The sequence below is a fragment of the Leguminivora glycinivorella genome, chromosome 17, assembly GCF_023078275.1.
Source record: "Leguminivora glycinivorella isolate SPB_JAAS2020 chromosome 17, LegGlyc_1.1, whole genome shotgun sequence".
Classification (NCBI taxonomy): Eukaryota; Metazoa; Arthropoda; class Insecta; order Lepidoptera; family Tortricidae; genus Leguminivora; species Leguminivora glycinivorella.
Window position 1 is genome coordinate 14067495 of NC_062987.1, and position 22774 is coordinate 14090268.

The 22774-nt window shown below is 39.4% G+C and overlaps 1 protein-coding gene across 1 annotated transcript in view; it reads left to right on the plus strand.

Annotated features, from left to right (window-relative positions):
- LOC125235229 (amyloid-beta-like protein) overlaps positions 1–22774 on the plus strand; it is a 349914-nt gene that overhangs the window by 308106 nt on the left and 19034 nt on the right. The window contains exons 3-11 of the mRNA XM_048141716.1: positions 12441–12602; positions 15479–15614; positions 16581–16802; positions 17518–17709; positions 18520–18674; positions 19223–19330; positions 21087–21212; positions 21802–21939; positions 22362–22420. Of these exons, the coding sequence (XP_047997673.1) occupies positions 12441–12602; positions 15479–15614; positions 16581–16802; positions 17518–17709; positions 18520–18674; positions 19223–19330; positions 21087–21212; positions 21802–21939; positions 22362–22420 (1298 nt within the window). The remainder of the gene's footprint in view (positions 1–12440; positions 12603–15478; positions 15615–16580; positions 16803–17517; positions 17710–18519; positions 18675–19222; positions 19331–21086; positions 21213–21801; positions 21940–22361; positions 22421–22774) is intronic.

Below are 22774 nucleotides of genomic sequence, written 5' to 3' on the forward strand. Positions count from 1 at the left end.
AAACAATACTTAGATAAAAAATACCACGCACTGATCAGTGCTTAGACATACGAGGGGTAACAACAGCCAACAGGCAATTCATATAAAGATACTAGCAATTTCGTCCTTAACTGACAATGTGGTACCTTTTACTCGCAATTTTATTATTAACAAGCTTTTGCCCGCGGCTTCGCTCGCGTTAGAAAGAGACAAAAAGTAGCCTATGTCACTTTCCATCCCTTCAACTATCTCCACTTCAATAATTTTTAAGAAAAAAAAAACCGTCGCCTTTCGGGTTCTGGTGAAAGCTACTTGCGAATGTTGGATTATGTAGAAATGTGTAAGTATTTTTTAAAACTGCTTTTAATGCTTTAATTATTAGATGGAAACACAAATGAATATACGTATAACGTTAAGGTTTGAGGAGTTTCCTCAATTCCTCATGAATCCGATTATATTATAAGAAATCGAAGCTTGACAAACTTTGACTTCAAAACATATGCTTAACAAACATAACTAAATAAATGTCACTGTTCTGAACTTAAATGCATGCTTTTCTTACAAAAATACCAAAGTCACTATGAGTGTGCCGTTCAGGTTTGAGGAGTTTGGTTCTGGCCATCATCAGCAGTTCCACTGCACCAAATGTCACTGTTCTGGACGAAAGTGCATGCTGTTCTTATAAAAATACCAAAGTCACTATAAGTATGCCGTTCAGATTTGAGGAGTTCGGTTCTGACCATCATCAGAAATTCCACTGCACCAAATGTCACTGTTCTGGATGAAAGTGCATGCTGTTCTTATAAAAATGGCAAAGTCACTATAAGCGTGCCGTTCAGATTTGAGGAGTTTGGTTCTGGCCATCATCAGCAGTTCCACTGCACCAAATGTCACTGTTCTGAACGAAAGTGCATGATGTTCTTATAAAAATACCAAAGTCACTATAAGCGTGCCGTTCAGATTTGAGGAGTTCGGTTCTGACCATCATCAGAAATTCCACTGCACCAAATGTCACTGTTCTGGACGAAAGTGCATGCTGTTCTTATAAAAATCGCAAAGTCACTATAAGCGTGCCGTTCAGATTTGAGGAGTTTGGTTCTGGCCATCATCAGCAGTTCCACTGCACCAAATGTCACTGTTCTGGACGAAAGTGCATGCTGTTCTTATAAAAATACCAAAGTCACTATAAGCGTGCCGTTCAGATTTGAGGAGTTCGGTTCTGACCATCATCAGAAATTCCACTACACCAAATGTCACTGTTCTGTATGAAAGTGCATGCTGTTCGTATAAAAATACCCAAGTCACTATAAGCGTGCCGTTCAGATTTGAAGAGTTCCGTTCTGGCCATCATCAGCAGTTCCACTGCACCAAATGTCACTGTTCCGTACCTAAATGCATGCTGTTCCTTTATTAACACAAAAATCACCATATGTATGCCTTTCAGATTTGAGGAGTTCCCTCGATTTCTCCAGGATCCCATCATCAGAACTGGGTTCTGAGAAAAATGGGACCAATCTGTATGTATATACATTCAATCAAAAAAAAATTTTCAAAATCGGTCCAGGAACGACGGAGATATCGAGGAACAAACATAAAAAAAAAAAAAAAACATACAGACGACTTGATAACCGTCCTTCTTGAGATATGAGGCGACGGTTAAAAATCACGACAATTCGTCGCTCCGATTTGCCGTGAAAGACGGACAAAGAAACAGACACACACACTTTCCCATTTATAATATAAGTATGGATTATTTGCACTTCAGCAGTTTAAAATGTTGACTTTTCAAGCTTGTAAAGCGCGGTACTATTTTATTCAACATGGCTGCCGAGGCATTCCGGCTGCCAGTTGGCATTGGCAACCGTTCTAAAGTGTTCTACAACGTTCCAGAGAGTTCCACGGCATTCGGCCTTAACTTGAAGGCCGTTTGGTTTTATTTCTTAGCCTTCTGGTCAGAACTTCGTTAATTTGAAGAGGAAGGATTTTAAAGTGGGTTGTGTTGGAAAAAAACAATTTATAATACTGGTATATTGATAATATGAAATACGATGGTTAGTAATAATTTGCGTTGCACCTTAAATACATTTTTTCTATGGACATAAAAGGTGGAAATAAAAGCACCATTTTGAGGTACCTCTTATTATATCTAAAAAAATCTGCAATAACCATTGTAATAAACAATTATAGCGATATACATAATCTTAACCCATTCATTGCCGAAGCGAATTCGCGTCACAAATTAATGCGGGTGCGAACATCGACAATGAATGTAGGTAATTAATAAAATGAACGCTTTCCATACTAATAAAATGTATTCTCAACTTAGTTCATGCAACAACGGTATATTAATTCACGAAGTTTCATTTTAGTGGTTATGTCTTGAAACTTGTAGCATATTTAGTAAAGTTTTAGTAATATCTGCGCGTAATGGCTGCAACGGACGCCATAATCGCCGCTAAGACACTCTTTACTGCAACGACACAGATTACTTGCATAATAAATACAGCGTGTTTTGAAACAAATCGCATTCTACTCGCTAAAGAACACAACAGCATAATACACAGTGTTTTTTTTTGTTTTCCGTTGAATTCGACACGCAGTTAGGTTCACCATCAGAAACCATCCTGTATTTCGCTTTTCGTTAAATTCTAAATAAAATTTTTTTTTTCCTTTCCATACATAGGTAATAAATGAATGAATTAATGTGAGAGGACCTTAATCTTAACATTAAATTCAGTGTCAAGTGTCTGACGGCACATGTCAAAACAAATAACATAAGGAAGTGGTAAGGGATGCCACACACGTTTTCAGTTACCTACCTAATTATTATTTTTTCTCAAACATGGTATGAAATATTGATGTTATGTGCCTTATAATTGGCAGCGAAGTATGACGTTGCAGGTGCGGCTAGGACGATTGATAGATAATGAAATTTCATACAAACCTTGCAGGCCAAGGCCGGCAAAGTCCTCTTTTTTAATTTCCAAACACAGATAATTGTGACATAACATCCAGGTATTTAGCCAATTAACAAAAAACTATAAGGGGCTTTATAGACGTGCCGACTGCAACTGGTACGGGCCCTAGACAATATTTGATTTTGGGTGCGTTTTCATACAAAAAAAATTTTTTTCGTTTTTTTTTTAATTTTTTTTAACTTTTTGTTTTTTTATAAGCGTATACGGGGCATCAAAGGGGAACGAAAATTTGATTATTTTTGCGCTACGACGCACCGTTTAGGAGATACAGCCATCCAAAGTTACTATTTTCAGTAGACTTTATTTATTTCATACCATGTTTGAGAAAAGCACTATACATACCTCGGCGGGAAATGGGGCTTTGTCCCGGCCTCTGTAGTAATGTACTATTTTAATAATTCGATAACCGTAAGAGTTATTTAGGATGCTAGTTTCTTAGAGAAATTAATTGTATTTGACCTAAATAACCTTTTCTTAAAGTTAATGGAATTCAATAAAAACAAGGCGCCCTTCCCCTTTCCCCACTTCCCTTTTCCCACTCATATATAAGTATGTAGCGAAAATTGCCATCATCATCCTCCTTGCGTTATCCCGGCATTTTGCTTCGGCTCATGGGAGCCTGGTGTCCGCTTTGACAACTAATCCCAAGATTTGGCGTAGGCACTAGTTTTTACGAAAGCGACTGCCATCTGACCTTCTAACCCGAAGGGTAAACTAGACCTTTATTGGAATTAGTCCGGTTTCCTCACGATGTTTTCCTTCACCGAAAAGCGACTGGCAAATATCAAATACATTTTGCACATAAATTCCGAAAAACTCATTGGTGCGAGCCGGGGTTCGAATCCGCGACCTCCGGAACAAAAGTCGCACGTACTTACCGCTAGGCTACCAGCGCTTATTCACGTGTGCATTAAGCACGTGTTAAAATCTTAGTTTAAAAACCTATGTTCAAAGTTGCTATCTAAAATGTGGAAGAAAACTTATAAACCGAAATACAGACGGAGTAACGGCACTTGGAAATGAAATGGTTATTTCGATTCGAGTGCAGGCAAATCTGATGCAGAACGTCTAGACAGGGCATAATGTTATTTTGACAAGGTGCTATTTTGCTGTAGCTGTAACACCTCGCTGCTTGCATGTTAAAGCACTTTATCGAAGTAAAGCAATGAAGGAGCGTGCCGAAGCTTTTGAGAGTCGTTTCGTTCGCGTGAATTTAGAACATTTTATAGCAAATAGTTATATTTTGTTATAGAAGGGGCAAAGTTGTATTTTAACGCCGAGTGTGGAATTGAAAAACGAGCAAGTGAAAGGAGAATAGAATCCTGAACTTGGCGAGTTTTTCAACACACGAGAAGTAAAATACATTTGCACCCGTGTGTAACACAAAACTTTTCCCCTCACTATAGCGAGGAAATTACAACGCAAAATAAACGCGTTTATCACTGCTTCCAGTAATTCCACAGGTGGTAAATCATCTTCATCACTAAATACATCCACTTTTATCAGTTTTAAAGCAGAAAATTTGACTATATTCAAGGTCAAATTACTTTATCCACTAGTGGATAAAATACGTTTTTACCCGCTGGTATTAAAGGACAAAACACGTGTTTCCGAGCTAGTGAGGGAAAAATGTATATTATCATACTAAGCCAGTCAAAAAAAATCTAGTCTAAAATGTGTTGGTAAGTGCATTAACTATTAATATTGCATGAAGTTTGTAAGTTGTTAATATAAGAGCCATTATATTAAATAGCGGCAACATACATGCACGTCGTAAATCCTCGATACGTGTAATAAGCCTTCTTACCGTAAAAGCCTTGTTAAGGCGGTGATACACTGAGGGTAAGAGAATAAAATCGTCACTACTTTGAAAAAAACTTGTATCTTCGTCTGTCAATGAAAAGAAAATTGTAGTATGTATGGAATGCATATAGACTTACTTCGTTTTAACTTTGAGGAGAAGCATGAGATACGAGATTTTTAGGGTTCCGTAGTCAACTAGGAACCCTTATAGTTTAGCCATGTCTGTCTGTCCGTCAGTCCGTCCGTCCGTCCGTCCGCGGATAATCTCAGTAACCGTTAGCACTAGAAAGCTGAAATTTGGTACCAATATGTATATCAATCACGCCAACAAAGTGCAAAAATAAAAAATGGAAAAAAATGTTTTATTAGGGTACCCCCCCTACATGTAAAGTGGGGGCTGATATTTTTTTTCATTCCAACCCCAACGTGTTATATATTGTTGGATAGGTATTTAAAAATGAATAAGGGTTTACACAGATCGTTTTTTGATAATATTAATATTTTCGGAAATAATCGATCTTTCGCTTGCTCGGGTATCAATACTGGCACGTGCGGTTAAACAAACTTTGCCACCGAGTGAAAAACAAAATTTTTCATCACACCAACACTAATAAAATACGACTATAATAACTCAAACTAAATAAAATCCAGCAATTTATTCAATAATGATTAGAAATAATTATTTATAGGTAAATTCTACCAGCCAGCTCAAGGCGTCAAGTTAAAATTTATATGAAACTAGCTTTTGCCCGCGGCTTTGCTCGCGTTAGAAAGAGACAAAAAGTAGCCTATGTCACTCTCCATCCCTTCGAATATCTCCACTTAAAAAATCACGTTAATTCGTGTCTCCGTTTTGCCGTGAAAGACGGACAAACAAACAGACACACACACTTTCCCGTTTATAATATTAACTATGGATTACTTGTGGATAAAATGCAATTTTGCTATCCGTTTTCGAATAGCAAAATTGATCTTTACCAGTAGGTGTGGTGAAAAACTCTTTTCCCCCATGTATCTCAAGCTTACCAAGTTAGGCCTGTATTCATCAATGTTACCATTAATCTTCGGCGAACGACGTTGTAAACTCGCTTTACGTGCCCTGGTTTGTTGACGGGTTATTATAATTAATCGTGTCCCGTATTAACCTCTAATATAACCTTCGATTGGTTTTATGTTGACATAGACGGGTCACGTTAATGAAAAAATATAATTATATCTAGTGCGATACGTAGCGATGTGACAGGTTGATAGTGACAAAATGTAATAATATAATAACATGAATAGGTCATCAATCATCATTAAATTTTATTACATACTCACATACTCAGTATGTGACCTACGCTTAATTTAGTGTACATGTACTACATACTTACATAATTAGGTACCTACTGGATTTAATACTTAATTACATTTTTTGAAATAAATTTAAAGTAAAATAAAAAGGATCACGATTTTGTTTCAATTTTCGAATAATATACCTAAAGAACTCAACACAATGACGTTTCAAACTTTATTTCATCGACACAACCTAAAAATATGACGACGACCTGAAAATATGGCGCCACACCTTGGTCGATTCTCGGCTAGATGGTGCTAATATTAATATTTGACTTTAACATAATATATCAGTTAAGAATCCCTTATTATATCCCATACATTTAAGCCGCCATCTTTGTTTTTTGCCTTTGAAATCCTTTTGACATCCGATATCGGATCGGATAATGTGAAAACGCACTTATTCTTAACTGGGTCAAATCGTCAATACGCAACGACATGTGTCCAAAGATGCTATGCACTGTGACTACACATTTTACTTTGAGAGTTTTGATTGATTCACGGTTATTTTCATTAGACTTATTAAAAATTAAAAATAAAATCAAAAAAGGTAATCACAGTCTATATCCCGGTCAAGTCTACATTTTACTTTGACAGTCTATCTATAAACTCGATGCTCTCAGCCCTTACGCATCAGCTTGATACATCTCTTATTTATTGCCGTCACAATAATATCAACTTGACCGAAACTAGTAAAAGTTTTGAAGTACGTTTAGGAATCGTGTGAAGTCTCCTCAAACTTTTGCAATATCGCCACGAGAGCGCGGTCGGCGTTTGCGTTAATATTAAACCTTGGACAGTCGAGGATGAGCGAGCTGAAGTTTAACGAGTCGATTGTAGGCAACCAACACCTTAGTGTTTAGTGATCTCTTGAAAACTGAGACACATCGAAAATTACTGAAGAGAAACGATACACAATCTCCAGAAGATCAAGAAGATTTGAATAATGTGGAATTCTAGGGGATTTTGCTGATTATTGTAACACGCAAATGACAGTCCGCTTTTTGCAGGACGCCCTACGACTTCATTGTACATAGTATGCTAGAAACAACTATTTTTGAGTGTATCTTCTTGCGTCAACGTGCTAAGCCTGCCGGCCTTATTTTATTGTAAATAAGTCTAGACGCAAGGTAAGTACTTAATTACGTGTATCCTTTTTCCAATGTCGCCAAATTTAAATGATTCATAGACAGTTCTGGTATATTATGTATATCCATCAAGAATTTCTATAAATACTATAGGTAGTAGTTTAGGTTCACTCTTGTATAAATATTTGAATTTTGTCGACATTTACAGAACAAAGTTAGCGGTTTAACAGTACGAGCCAATACGTTGGCTCTCAACATTGACCATAATGAAGACAGATTGAGTAATAATTGGCTGTCACCAGCGCCGATTAATTTCGCCCAGCTTATTTACGCAGCCATCGTGCTGTGATTTATCACACTGGTTGGTATTATTAAGCTCTTGATAATTCAGTTTTGATAATGAAATTAATGGGCTGAAATAAAACATGACCCGAAAATGAGGGACTATTATGGTGACTTTACTTGTATTTGAGTCGCCATCAATATGAGACACATGGGAGAGTGGCGTCAAAATAATTAAAAATAATAAATAATTGCTGAGATCCACACGAAAAGCGCTGTATGACAGTCTATAAAGATTGGATATTGTAGATACGTACAAAAAACGCAGAATACGCAAACAGGCTCTCCAAGTAATTATTGTCAACTTTAATTAGGCTTTATGCAGCTTTAAATTCAATTTAGCTATTGTTTCCCCTGCGAGTTGTCGGCGTTGTAATAGTTACTAGTGCGGTGGTAACGGCACGATTTCAATTGTTCCACACTACAACATAACTACAAATAACTACAAACGTAACTACAACTTGCCTCGTTAGAGGCTGACGTCAGTTCGCATTCGAGATCATGTTAGGCATAGTTTGGAGCTCCATTTTGAGATTATTAAGGATCGGTTCGTGCCGAGTAATGGATTATTGCGTTGGCAGCGTGCGTCTCTCGACTGTTTATTACTTTAGTGGATCAATATTGGGAATACCTACAGAGCTACGTGAAATTTTAATTAAGTTTTAATAAGTGTAACGGTTTACAGTTAATATCGCTAGAGTTCCATAGATAAATATATATTTGAAGTAACGATTAGTCGAGGTAGTTAACTGAATCATACCTACCCAACTATCAAAAAGATTGAGATAAAAAAAAACCAAATGAAAGTTAAACCACCATTAAGATATAACTACCCAAAACGAAGACAGGCCCGGTTGTTAAACATATAAATTCACAAGGAAAAATTAACCTTCAGTGCCCTTTCAAGTATAGTCCATTTCAAATACGAAGGCCCGATGGCACTCGAAACTTAACAATAGGGCTCATAATGTTTGCCTTTTGTTATCTAATTAGGCCCACTTCAAATTGGCACGCGTCGGTGCAATCTTTTTGTCGGTGCAATCAGGTATCTTTTGTTATCACTAATCCTATTGTTAACGCTAATTGACCGTCTCAAGTGCCATCGGGCCTTCGTATTTGAAATGGACTATACAAAGAATCCATTTCTGTTTGACTATCTGTGCGACCCAACTATGTGTACGTTTATTTACCCATAACTCCGAAGTTGCGGGCCAGTGGGCGAGCTAAGAGGCATTATGTGTAACGTTGGGTTGGGCGCGAAGTTCGAGTTGCGACGCGAGTTTGCACTTAGCACCCTGCGCGGAACTGCTGACGGTTTTGTTTTATGATGTCATTAGAAACTGAGATTTTTAACAGACTAGACTGGACTTACTCGTACAATCTCGAAGATAGTTCTCGATTTATCTGTCATAGACGGTTGTCAAGTGAAGTCATTTTTGTTTTATTTTAACTATTTTCTTTGTCGTTTTGCTTGGGATATCGCGATTGTGGACACTGTTCATCAGTACTAACTGTACTAAGTACCAGCTCCTACATCTTGGGCCCAATGCACGCTAGAATATAATATGAACTGCGTCACAGAGGTTATTCTGTCTATCTAAAGTATGGCCTTGCGTCCATCTCTTCACTTTATTTTTGTCTGAAACGGTATTCTATGATCATGATGCATGTAACTGCGTCGAAATATCGGGATCTCCACAATAACTCTTATTGAAACGATGGTACTCACTCTCAGTTGCCCAACTGATTTTGGAACAACCCATGTCTATCCATCCTTAAGCAGTCCGTTTAGCGAACTAGCTTACCGGCAAAACGACTGTTAATTAGGGACTTTCCACTTCGCCAGCCACTACTTGCCTAATTTGCTGTATTTACCCAAAACTTGCAATTTTGCTGTCGAGTTTATCTTTTGCTTCGTTAAATATTTAGGTGCACCTGCATTTTAAGGGCATATTTTTTTGTTAATTGGTAACTCCGTAGGTTCAAGAGTTAAGCCATGATACGAATCTTGACTCTTGAAAAAAGCTACTGTTATTAAAACGAAGTTTATAAAAACCATTACAAAGCGGAAGTTACTTACCCATAAAATCTTTCACATTGTTTTGCCTGGTATTTTATTATGATTGTGCTTTGTGTCTAAATATTGGTTTGCATTCATATTTTTGCAGTTAAACCGTAACCGTCTCACCGAAATGTGCAAGCTAGATATAGGTGCCATTGCTTCAACATCCTTTTTCGAACCAGTTTTTCATTAAACCTGACAAAGAACTCCAGCACACAACATCCATTTATTTTCTAGTCTATAGCATCTAGTCCATAAGCTATTTGCCTGTTTCCTGTCCCCAGTTCCTTTTCCTATTTTTTCCAATCCGTGCCGCCTGTAAAACTCAATTCCTTTTTCGTACTCGATCAATCTGTTTGCCGGCTTTATTTGCAGGATCATGTGTCTGCAATGTACTTTGAATTCGGGTTCAATGCACTTTGAACATAGAGCATGTGTGGAAAAAGGTTAGAGGATTAGGACCGAGCACGCTACTGAAAATGTTTACAGAAAACAGTTTAGGTATGGCAGTCAATAAATAAGCAACATCGAAAACTTGTTATTTATTTTGAGATTCCTTGAACATCGTATTGAAGATAAATATAATTAACGCCATGTCTTGCGTGGGCGACGGTCGTGCGACCGTCGCCGTCGCATCGTCTACTTCCATATCGATAAGGTTTGATTTCGTATGCGTCGCATCGCCGTCGCGCGACCATCGCGCGACCGTCGCCCACGCAAGCCACGGCGGCGTTACTGTAGCTTTGTTTACTAGATCAAACGCTATATATTTTGTTAGGTAACGAATTCAATTCATATGCCAACACCTATACGTTCATATTTTAAATTAAATCTGTTATTGAAGTTTATGTAAACATGTTGAAAATGCAAGGCAAATTGAGAAATTTTCGCTAACGTAGGTATATTTTATTTACCTACTTATAAAGAAACGAGTTTCAAACGTAACAACTAATTTCCTACCACTAGCGTTTCCGTTTGTTATTTTAGCATGCTGTGACTGGAACATTATATTTATAATTGGTATTATCTGGCAGAAACTTTTTACGCATATATTTGATTCGTATTTATCTTGGCAGACGTCAAGTTTGGCAGAAACACCTTACGCAGAATATGCTTTGGCACAAATAATTTCGCAGATTTTTATACTACCGAATCGTCTGTTGTCATAATGTTGATGAGCATAATAGTCTTCTAGTCGAACAATACATTTGCAGAAAATATTTGTGCATAATATTTAGGCGGCATAAAGTTGCTATTTGCTATTTGATAGCGAGTTGGATGTGTTGGGGATGCAAGATACCTAACACTCCTCCTCGCTTCGCTCGTTGTCGTACCTAACGGTGACTCTGGGGCAGTTTTTCTTTTTTGATAGCGAGTAATGATTCTGCTAATGTAATTTTATGCTATAATATTATTATGGTACATACAATTATGCTAAATCAAAGTCTACCAAAGTAATGTTCTGTAAAACAATATTCTGCCAAATGTGTCTTATGCGTGGTAGTAATAATGCCAACTAAGTTGTCTGCAAAATTACCATTCGACTGAAAGTGTTTCTGCGAAACATGTTACGCGAAGTGTGTTTCGAACTAAAATTATTCTGCCAGATGAGGGTAACCCTGCTGAGCTGCTTTAATTTTTGAAATATTTTTGCTAAAATTCTGTACTTTTGAATAGTCTCGGGCTACTTACCAGCGTACTGTAAAGTACAAAAAGTTTAATGGCCTCTTCAATTGCCAAGCAAGGCTTTATTCGCATTCACAAAACGTAATTGTCACTCTTGTTTGCCCATTAACAGTTGCAATAAAATGTTCTTAGTTAGAAGTATTTCATTAGGGAAGATTTTTGTCTTTTTCTTATTACTTAGTGGATAATCGTCAAGACTTGAGGTTATCATTAAGATTGTTATTTCTGTTAAAAAAAATATAGTTTTATTAATAATTACAATTTTAGCTCGTTAAAATATTATGTTATTATGTTTTCCCTTTGCAACATTGTTGAAATTTTATTTTCTAGTGGAGCAATATGAAACTCCCAAGCAAAATGTTGCAGTAAAACCCCAGACAAGCCGTTGCTCGAGCGTTGACCTTTCCGGTAACATTTCCTTTATTCGAAAACTGCAAGGTAATCGGACTTCCCCTAGTCTAGTCTAGACCAATCAGGCATTTCTGTTATACTAACTTATGCACCAACTTCGGCCCATTCACTCGAGTCCTTTGGATTCTTGAAAACTAAGGAAGTTTCTGGGAATGTTGAAGTGAGCTGATTAAATTATGTTAACTGAGCTGATGAAATTATGTTAACATGAGTAGGTACTTTAATTTCAATAAAATTATGAAGAAAAGAGTACTTAAAATAACGAGAAATGCAGTTCTTGCACATGACAATACACTAATTTGCTCTTTAAATCTAATTTGAAACCTGTCGGTTCAAACTGACAAATCTATGCATCCAAATCCAAATTCAGATTATGAATTTTTCTGACTGTCTGTGGCATGCCTAAGTTTATAGTCCTTAGTTAAAGGATTTTCATGACTGGTTATGATCATTTTACTTGATGTTCATGAAACCTTGTTGACCTTACAGCTAAATACTTGCTGGGATTGGTACAGTCAAGTGGAAAGTGACTGAAACCCAAAACTTTTGATAAATCTTCATCATCGTCAAGTAGATACATTTTAATTTAGATATTCAAGTTATCGGTGAGGTTATATATAGTATGGGAAGTTTAGGATTTTACTAAATAATGAGGAGAAATGAGCAAAACTTAACGTAAACAACGTAACGTAACGTAAACTTTAAATCATTCTGTTAGTTTTTCATCTGAATTAATTTCTATTTCCCTTGTTCCAGGCAAGCAGCGGGGCGGAGCCGCAAGTGGCGGTCCTCTGCGAGGCCGGCTCAACGTACCACCCGCAATACATGTCAGCCGCTGGCCGGTGGACGCCCGACCTCACCACCAAACCTCACAACTGCTTGAAGGACAAGATGGAGATTCTCGACTACTGCAAGAAGGTTAGACACTTTTTTAATAAAATTTCTTTACTGGCATTTATTAGACAAGAATCTTTGGACATGGGTAAGTGCCACTGCTACCATGCTGCTGTAGTGCTACTGCACTAGGAGGTGCGCGCGCGCGGTAATTGTCCACTGGTCATCAGTAGACGCTCAACCGTATCAACAAATCGCACATCTGCTTGAAGGACAAGATGGAGATTCTCGAATACTGCAAGGTTTTTTTTTTTTTAATATTGGGGGACACCTTACCCCCAAACTAAGTAAAGCTTGTACTATGGGTGCTAAGCGACGATATACATACTTAAATAGATAAATACATACTTATATACATAGAAAACATCCATGACTCAGGAACAAATATCTGTGCTCATCACACAAATAAATGCCCTTACCGGGATTCGAACCTGGGACCGCGGCTCAGCAGGCAGGGTCACTACCGACTGAGCCAGACCGGTCGTCAAATTGGTTTCTAATGTCATTCTCCAGTCTTCTTCAATTTAAGAGCTATCCCTCTTGGTCAAGTTTTCTATTTCTTCTGCTCGTATTCCACATCTTCGATCTCTTGATACGACACGACACCACCATACTGCACAACTGCTTTGATTTCATCTCATATTTTTAGTTATTGTCAATCCATTGTTGTATTGTGTGTATGATCATTTGCCACATTGTTATAAACGGTTTCTTTGATTTCTGAGTCTGAGGTACCGTCTCATGTCATTTTGAATGGATTGTAACAATTAGATAATGTACTGCAGCCGATCTAGCTGAAATGATAATCTTTGATACTAAACGCCGATAGAAACGCTGTCTGGCTCTGTCGCAACAATATGGAAGAGCTACGATAACGATATTCTCGTAAGCGGTTGTGCATTTGGTTACATGCCCTGTCATACTTTTTGAGAATGCCCGAAAAATTACCACAGAGCGAGCGTTAGTTTAGTTCGTTAAATTGTTAGACATCCTTGCAATTAATAGTTTGTTTTAGTTACTATAGGATGTAGTTGGCTAACTATAGTTTCGTACAATATAAGTGAAACTGGGACGCGGTGGAAGCAAACTATCGGTTCCACTGCGGAAGCTCTCAACTCGACGGTTTCTGGTCTAAATTCAATCAAGACTACTCGACGTTGACTAACAAGCTCCAAGTTTTAGCCGCATCAAATATTCTGGTTTGTATAAGTAGCTTTAGAAACAATGGGTTCTATCGATGATGGAACTTTGTAAATATTCAGACATAAGTATGTATATTGAAACAATATGAACTCGATGTAAGGTGTAAAAAAATATTGATTTTATGGCAAACTGTTTCTTTTTGGAAAATTTAGTAGTTTAAGGATAAAGTATCTAACTATATAATTAGGTTGTGTTGTTTTGTTACTAAGTTTTATTGACAATCTGTTGTCTGTATCATCATTAGTAATTTTATTTATTTTCTAGAGCTTTCCGAGTATCAATGACGAAGCCTTCTTTTTAACCGATGTCATTGCCGGTGACTGTATAAATCTACCATAAGTAATATTGCATTGTTAGTCATTTTACACAGGCCACTGGAAAGGAAACCAGGAAGTGTATTCAATTAACGTGTATCTCCCTTCTCTTGGATAGAGCCTACTTCTTTCTGTTAGATTCTTTACTTTATAAAATCTCTACCATTTCACAAGTGGAAAAAAGCATACTCTGGATTCCTTCAAGTCTGAGTCTTTCGCAACAGGAAGCTATACGAATAATGTAACAAGAATGTCTTTCATTACAACATAGTTAATCTCTATTATAAAGATCGAAGTGTACTCTTGATTTTTATCGTAACGGATAGACAAAGTTCCTTTTATCTTTTTAAGAAACAAAAGAGCATCTATCTTTAGCTATCCCGTCGGCTAGAAACATCACGGGCCAAAGTTTAAAGGATAAAAGTTTGTAAAAACTCTACCTGGCCCAAGTAAATTGTGTTTAAACCTCAGAAATGGAAGCCTTCAGTCCGAAACAACTTGAATAACGAGTTGACCCCGTTGCGAGTTTTAACTAGAGTTAAAAACTTTTTGCATTAATTTACCTCATGATTTTAACAAGACTGGGTTTTTATAAAAACGTATTTTTTTAACAGGACCATTAGAATTTTAAAACATTTTCATAAAATCTCGTGATATCTTATTCGTGATCAATCGTTTCAATTTATATTTTTAAATGATTTTTTTTTCTTTTCCATATTTTTTAAACGTGATATTTGATCCTGATTTCATCTTCATCAGGAAAATTTACGGGTTACTGAATCCTTATGAATTAATACGGATTAAAATTTATAGTGAAATTGATACCTATGTAAGTTGAGTGACATGTAAATAAGTGTGGCGTCAAGTTTCAGTTACCTATTTCATGAGCGTCACTTAGGTGGGTAGCTGGGTAGGTAAGGTACATAACATTTATATCATACCAGCAAAATTAAAATAGCAACATCCAGTGGTCTACCCCCAAGAAAAAAGGACAAGAATCGAAAAATTTGAGAAGGTCTGACGTGGCTTCTGTGGGTCAATTAGTTAAAAGTTCTGGACGAATTTCAGCAGTTGCGTACAAGTCCGGCCGAGCGTAATACGTATTCCATTGTATACCTTAATATAAAACAAAATGGGTCAATCCGCGGCAGGAGTAACATGAGTCACGATTTTATGACATGTTCAATTTATTCAAGATGCAAGTTCAAGTCATAATCTATCTCTAAATAAGTGTTGTTTTCCCGATATATGCATAGATCCTTTCATTTGCAGCTGTATTTCAAATAAACAATCAATGAAGTCGTGACTCATATTACTTTTACGTGGATTCACCCAAATCTGACAGTGAGTTGGTAGCATTAATTCCCACCCTTCTCATTTCAGGTGTACCCAAGCCACGACATCACGAACATCGTGGAGGCGTCCCACTATGTCAAGGTCAGCAACTGGTGCAAGCTCGGCTCCGGAAACGCCGCCAAGTGCAAGGTCACCAGATGGGTCAAGCCTTTCCGCTGTCTTGGTACGTACTTCGTTCTTCATTACACTTGAATCTAGGTAGCAGTGGCGTAGCGTCGATACAACTCGATTCCCGACGGGTTCCCTAAAATTCTGCAGTATCTGTAGAAGTCAATACAAAACAGATCCCAAAAACCCCTCTGGCTTTATCAACAAAAATTTTCACGCGTCGCCACTGCTAGGTAATAGGTACCCCAACGCATTGGTAAAAGGGAGTTAGCTATCGGCGACAAAAACGAAAGAGACGCGATGATAAATAATAAATCGCTCCCTCTCTCTTTTATTTACACGGGAGCGACTATATTTTGTTCGTTCCTATAGTCGGTAGCTCATCGCTAAGCGCAAATCAGTTTTAAATATCAATATTTCATTTCTTCTTTTAATTATTTAGTATTATGGCTTCTCTGAGATTGAATCCGGGATTCACGGGAATTGTTCGCAGCGTTAATCAGCACAGAGGACGTCTTGATGAATCCCGTATAGTTATGTTCGACTTTTTTAGTCGAACTCGTATTAATAATCACTTTAGCACGTAGATTGATTAGCAATATTATACGAGGTTGAGTGATACCTTCGTGAATATCCATCCGAGCTTATATACCTACATGGTTAATTTAATGAGAACGAGTTATAATTATAATTCCAAAGATGTGAATCACATTTGTAATGGAAATTTGTATCTCGTGTAGAAACAGGAATATAAATAAGTTTTTTTATTTCTTCTTGAAAAAGGAAAACAGGAAAGATGACAAAGCATTTAATAAAAAAAGTATTTGATGAAAAGATTACTTAATTTGCTATTTAGTTAGAAAGGTTTCCCGTTTCCTAGTAACTGCATACTTTGAATCTTCATTTTGACTAAAAATTGTCTTGGCAAAAATTGTTTTGACTAAAAATATGGAAATGCTCAGAATATATTTTTCTCACTAACACTGTGCATTAACTCTGTTAACTACCAATTTGGTGGCAGAAGGTCCATTCCAATCGGATGCTCTGCTGGTGCCCGAGAGCTGTCTCTTCGACCACATCCACAACCAGAGCCGCTGCTGGCAGTTCGCTCGCTGGAACGCCACCGCCGGCAGAGCTTGCGCCCAGCGCGGTCTTCGGCTGAGGACCTTCGCTATGCTCCTGCCTTGTGGGATCAGCCTGTTCTCTGGAGTCGAGTTTGTGTGCTGCCCTAAGCACTTCAAGGGTGAGTTGAACATTTCACTGATTATAATAGTCATTCTCTTCGACCACATCCACAACCAGAACCGCTGCTGGCAATTCGCTCGTTAGAACGCCACCGTTGGCCGAGCCTGCGCCCAACGTGGTCTGAGGCTGAGGACCTTCGCGCGATGATCCTGCCCTGTGGGATCAGCCTGCTCTCTGGTGTTGAGTTTGTGTGTGCATGCCCTAAGCACTTCAAGGGTGAGTTCCATACTCAATTTACCATCTGTTACATGCCACTATTGGTTTAGTCGCATTTATGCGGTGCATATTTGCATAATCACTAATCAGCCTGTGATGCCTGTCCCATGAATCCATATTTATGTACCTTCGCTTCAGCCACTTCAGATATTTGTTTCATATTTATTTCTGACTACCAGAATGCAGACAACGCCAATATTTGCGCTCTGTCTAATCACATCTACAAAATTTTAAACTTCTGATTAGCAGAAACGTCTGCAATGGTTGCCACTAGGCTTAGAATAAATCCAGAGGCCGTGAGTTCAAGTCTCACCCAAGGCAAACATTTTCCACTTTTAAATGCACATCTACAAAGTTCGAAATTCTGGAAATTTATTAAATCCAACTCGTATTGTACTCGTACAAACTGAACATGAACATTTGGACAATCTATCTACCTTCCTATTTTCTAGCTTGTGTATGTAACCAAACTTTATGTCTTATTTTTCATATTCCAGAAAACGTGAAAATGCACAAGCCCATGGATGTCGGTGTGCCTGTGAGCCCAGGCGGTGAGGAGATGCTGGCGGCCTCAGCCGCTATGGATGAGAGAGACGATGACCTTTTGGACGATGATGACGCGCTTGATGATGACGACGATGATGACACCCTGAACTTGAGCGATGATGATGACGACGATGCCGATGATGGTGAGTTTAAACTAAAGACTGTCAAGCAAACCTTGTTACTAAAAAAAGGCGGGATTAATTTTTTTTATTGGACGATAAATCTTCGCCTCTACATTTTCAAATTTGTCGCCTTTTTTTGGGCCAAGATTTGCTTTTTTTAGTATTTATCTCCCTGAAACGTTCTCATTCATATCGATCAAAAAGCATATAGTCTTCTTGTAAATGTATAAGTAAATTATGAATTAAATGATATAAAATACATGTCCCAAATGTTTCCCTTGAGTTAATACGATGAAATGCGATTTTTCAATCCAGGGAGCGCTTGCTATCTTCTATGATGGTGATGTTAACTTTACTTTTACTTACGACTAACTTTATTTTTTTCCTACGACTAAAATCAACAAAGCACGAACTCACACAAAACTTTACGATGTGTGTTTGTGTGGGTGTTAAAACGAACAGTAGTCTCTCTGATCTGCTAGTAACTAGTAATATGCATAATAGGCGAGACGAATAAAAATATTAGACACTTATTTATCTTTTTTTCTCGTAAACGAAAAATGACGACGGTACAGTACGTTGAAGTTTCGCGTGACGTCACGCCTAGGTACAATTTTTACTTAGAAGTGACGTCACAAGCCCCCACTCCGGAACTTTGATGCTCTATATCTTTGTATTTTTTAATTAATTAGAAAAAGCGAAAAATATGTGTTCAGTAGGTATTTTTGGACGATCTAACTGACGGACTAAACAGATTGCCATTCTTTTTATGTAATCGTCATCCCTATTGTACCTAATTAAATCTCATTGTGCATAATACTTACTTTTCAGACATGGATGAAGATGAAGATGCAGACCTCTCCAGAGACGATGACAACGAGGACGACGATTACACAGACGGTGACGACAACGCATGGCCCCGGCCCGAGTCCTCATCTGCACCTTCCACCACCCCCACTACTACCACTACCACCACCACCACCACGGTAAGTTTTCAACCAGTTAAGAAAGTACCTACAAAATGTTCATTAGTCCTCATCATTCTTGCGTTGTTGCTACTGTTTGTACACTCACGGACTTTAATTGTTGAGCCATTCAGAGGCCACAATAATTTTGTCATGTCATAGTTAAACTATGACGTGTCTAGTATAAAATCAACCATTAAAGTCCGCGACTGTACTGTGATCAATGGAAGCAAGTTCCTAATCCAAATTAAGAATAATGACTTTGGAATCCTCGTGGTCACATTAAAAGAAGAATCATTGTGGTTAACACAGTATGGCAATAACAAACTCTTCAAGTAAGTTCGAAAGTTTATTCTTCAAAGCTCTTGAAGAAAAAACTTACCAGCAGTACATCTTCCACCGGTTCATAAATGTTGTTTTGAAAAAACCTACTACCGTTTTCTTGTAAGTTGTAGTCTAAGTCTAACACACTCTAACCAGAAATTAATAATTTTTAAACCTATTGAGTTCTATTCTCACCTGCTTCCAAAATTCTGTCACAAATTGATCCAGATGATGTAATCTTCCAGGCTTCTACGGCTACTTCTGACCCGTACTTCTCGCATTTCGATCCTCGTACCGAGCACCAGAGCTACAAGGACGCTCAACAGCGCCTGGAGGAGACCCATCGCGAGAAGGTAATTCTTAATTTTAAATATAATCTTCATTAGATAGCAAATCAATTTATAAAGATTTCACAGTTCACAAGCCTTCATTACTAACTTTTTTCTACTCCCGAACTGTTATTCGTCATTTACAGGGTCGTCAGATCTTTAAAACCCTAATTACATAAAAGTCTATTCCCCAAAGTCAGCGCCCGCCGGCTTTCCGCGCATGCGCACAGTAACGAAAACATTTTAAACGCATTGTTTGGCTCTGTAACCATGGCAACGTATTTTTATAACGATACTGCGCGCGTGCGGGGGATGGTTTTGGGCAGTTGCGCTGGAAGTGCAAAATAGAAAACTATTAAAAACTACTTAAGTGCATGGTTGTAGAAAAAGTATTGTATGCAACGGTGTTTAAGTGAGTCAAAAAATACTTCGTGGCGTGTTTATTAACAATTTTCGCTTCGCCTCAAATTGTTACCCACGCCACTCGTCTTTCTTGACCTCCTTTAAACGCCTGTTGCATAAAATACTATAAACATCATAAATAAATAAATAAATAAATAAATAAATAAATATTATAGGACATTCTTACACAGATTGACTGAGGCCCACGGTAAGCTCAAGAAGGCTTGTGTTGTGGGTACTCAGACAACGATATATATAATATATAAATACTTATATACATAGAAAACATCCATGACTCGGGAACAAATATCTGTGCTCATCACACAAATAAATGCCCTTACCGGGATTCGAACCCAGGACCGCGGCGTAGCAGGCAGGGTCACTACCGACTGCGCCAGACCGGTCGTCAATCATGTTTATATTATTTTTCCTATCAAATATCACCCTCAGAATTATGTTGTTGTTCTATTTGTTCTCTTAAACGGGTAAGATCCCCGAAACAGAAATAGAATGGCTATTATTATTATTGAGCAAAAGATGGGGTCACGGTAGATGGGCAGGATATACAATATGTCGATGAGTACATTTACTTGGGCTAGATAGCATCCTTCGAAAACAGGCAAACTCTAGAAGTCAATAGACGCATCGAAAACGCCTGGAAGAGCTTCTGGTCCATGAAAGCGCTATTGAAGGGTGACCTTCCCCTGTGTCTCAAGCGCAAACTCATTGACATGTGTATCCTGCCTATCCTAACCTATGGTGCTCAAACGTGGTCGTTAACGGAGGCTCGAGAACTCGAGTAGTAGATGTAGGTGCCAAGACCGCTAAGCTTAAGTGGGACTGGGCTGGACACGTCTGCCGCATGCATCCTGAAAGGTGGGCCAAAATGGTTACCGAGTGGGACCCACGGACTACGATAGATGGTGTAGGTAGGGGTTCAGGCAGACCAAAAAGGAGATGGTGCGACGACCTGGAAAAAATTTATGCCAACTGGTGGGGAAATGCGAGTGATAGGGTCGAGTGGAGGAAGAGAGGGGAGGCCTTTGCCCAGCAGTGGGACACAAACGCAGGCTAGAAAAAAAAATATTTTTAGCAGCTGCTGTAACAATATAGTGATTTCTTGTCTTACCTAAGAGACAAAATAATTCAGCATCTAGCAATCTAAAACTCCGTATGAAGACTATGAAGTTCACTTCATTTCATTTCATTTCATTTATTTGCCATAAATTGTATGTTTACATAAGATGGTACATGTGCATGTCTAATAAGTTTCAATACAATTACCTTTAATTAGTTACCTTTTTAAAGCCTCTTCGCTATTCCTTTTTGACATTACGATTACAAATAAACCGAAATTAACCTGTCGTTTCTTCGTCAGATCACTAAAGTGATGAAGGAGTGGTCCGAGCTTGAGGAGCGGTATCAGCAGATGATGACTTCGGACCCCAGCTCCGCGCAGACCTTCCGGCAACGCATGACTGCCAAGTTCCAGGCTAATGTCCAGGTAACACACTACCTATGTTAAGTAGACTGATAACCATTGGTATCCGACTTCTAGTTAACTGCAGTAGGGTAAGGGTAGTTATCAAGGTGGCTAGCCGAATGGCACAATCGCTCACGAAACGCTCACGAAACGAAGCGCTAGTAGATATCTATCTCTATCGCGCTTGCGTATTGGCGCGACAGAGCCAGCGGCGTATCGCTTTCGTTTGGCGTCGGAGAAATGCCATTCGGCTACGGGGCCTGGTCGCCAAAGTGATGAAGGAGTGGTCAGAGCTTGAGAAGCGGTTCCAGCAGATGATATACCATTGTACCTAAAATCCAGGTTGAGAACACTGGATACCATCCGAGTATACCAGCAATCTCGCACAGACCTTGCAGAAGTTCCAGGCTAATGAGGATAGTTATCAGGTCACCAAATTGATTCATTTAATTTAGTTCGTGATGAGACGATTCATGTACTTTAGGTTACTTACATAAGTCTGCTTATGAACTTACATGGGACTTGGAAGTGATCGCGCGTGGAAGGTTTTTCTTGCAGGTACTTTTTATTCATTTAATTTAAAATACAAACTTATAAAAATACAAAGCAGGCTCTTGAGGAGGAAGGCGTGGCCGAACGCCGCAGGCTTGCTGCCCTACACCAGCAGCGTGTGCTTGCGCACCTTGCTCAGCGCCGCCGCACCGCGCTCGCTTGCTACACTCGCTCACTGCGGGACACGCCACCTAATGTAAGTACTAGTACAGCTTCTTGAAGAGGAAGGCGTGGATGGACGTCGCAGGTTGATAATTCTACAGCAGAGGGTGCTCGCTCACCTCGCTCGCTTGCTACACTCGGTCATTGCGGGACACGCCACCTAATGTGAGCGTTATCTGTCAAGGAAGGTCCGGCCGAACGCCGCAGGCTGGTAGTGTGCTCGCTCTGCTTCATGAAGCGACGCCATTTTCACTTCTTGAATGCACGCATTTACATTTTGATATTTACATCCGGTATAATTAGGCACAGCCAGCAACAAATACTTAGTAAGTAATTAGTGCCACATTTTTAGCGAAATACCAAGCTCAGTGAGATTACGCATATCCGCGCCTCTAGTTCCGTATAAATGAATCTGAATGAACGAATGAATGTTTTTAAATAACGTAAACTTTACAGGCCCACCGCGTCCAGAAGTGCTTGCAGCGCCTCGTGCGCGCGCTGGCCGCCGAGCGCCAGCAGGCTGCAGGTACTGCGCTGCCTGGCGCCGCGCCGCCGCCGCCGGCCGCGAGGCCGCCGCCGCCGAGCGCGCCGGCGCCGCCGCCTGGTACGCCGCGCCGCCGCCGCCGGCCGCGAGGCCGCCGCCGCCGAGGCCGCCGCGCGCCGGCGCCGCCGACAGGCTGCAGGTACTGTACCCACTGTACTCACCGCCGAGCGCAGCGCCTGGCGCCGCGCCGCCGCCGCCGGCGCGCCGCCTGGCGCCGCCGCCGCCGCCGCCGAGCGCAGCGGCGCGCTGGCAGCAGCCGCCTGGCGCCGCGCCGCCGCCGAGCCGCGAGGCCGCCGCCGCCGAGCGCGCCGGCGCCGCCGACAGG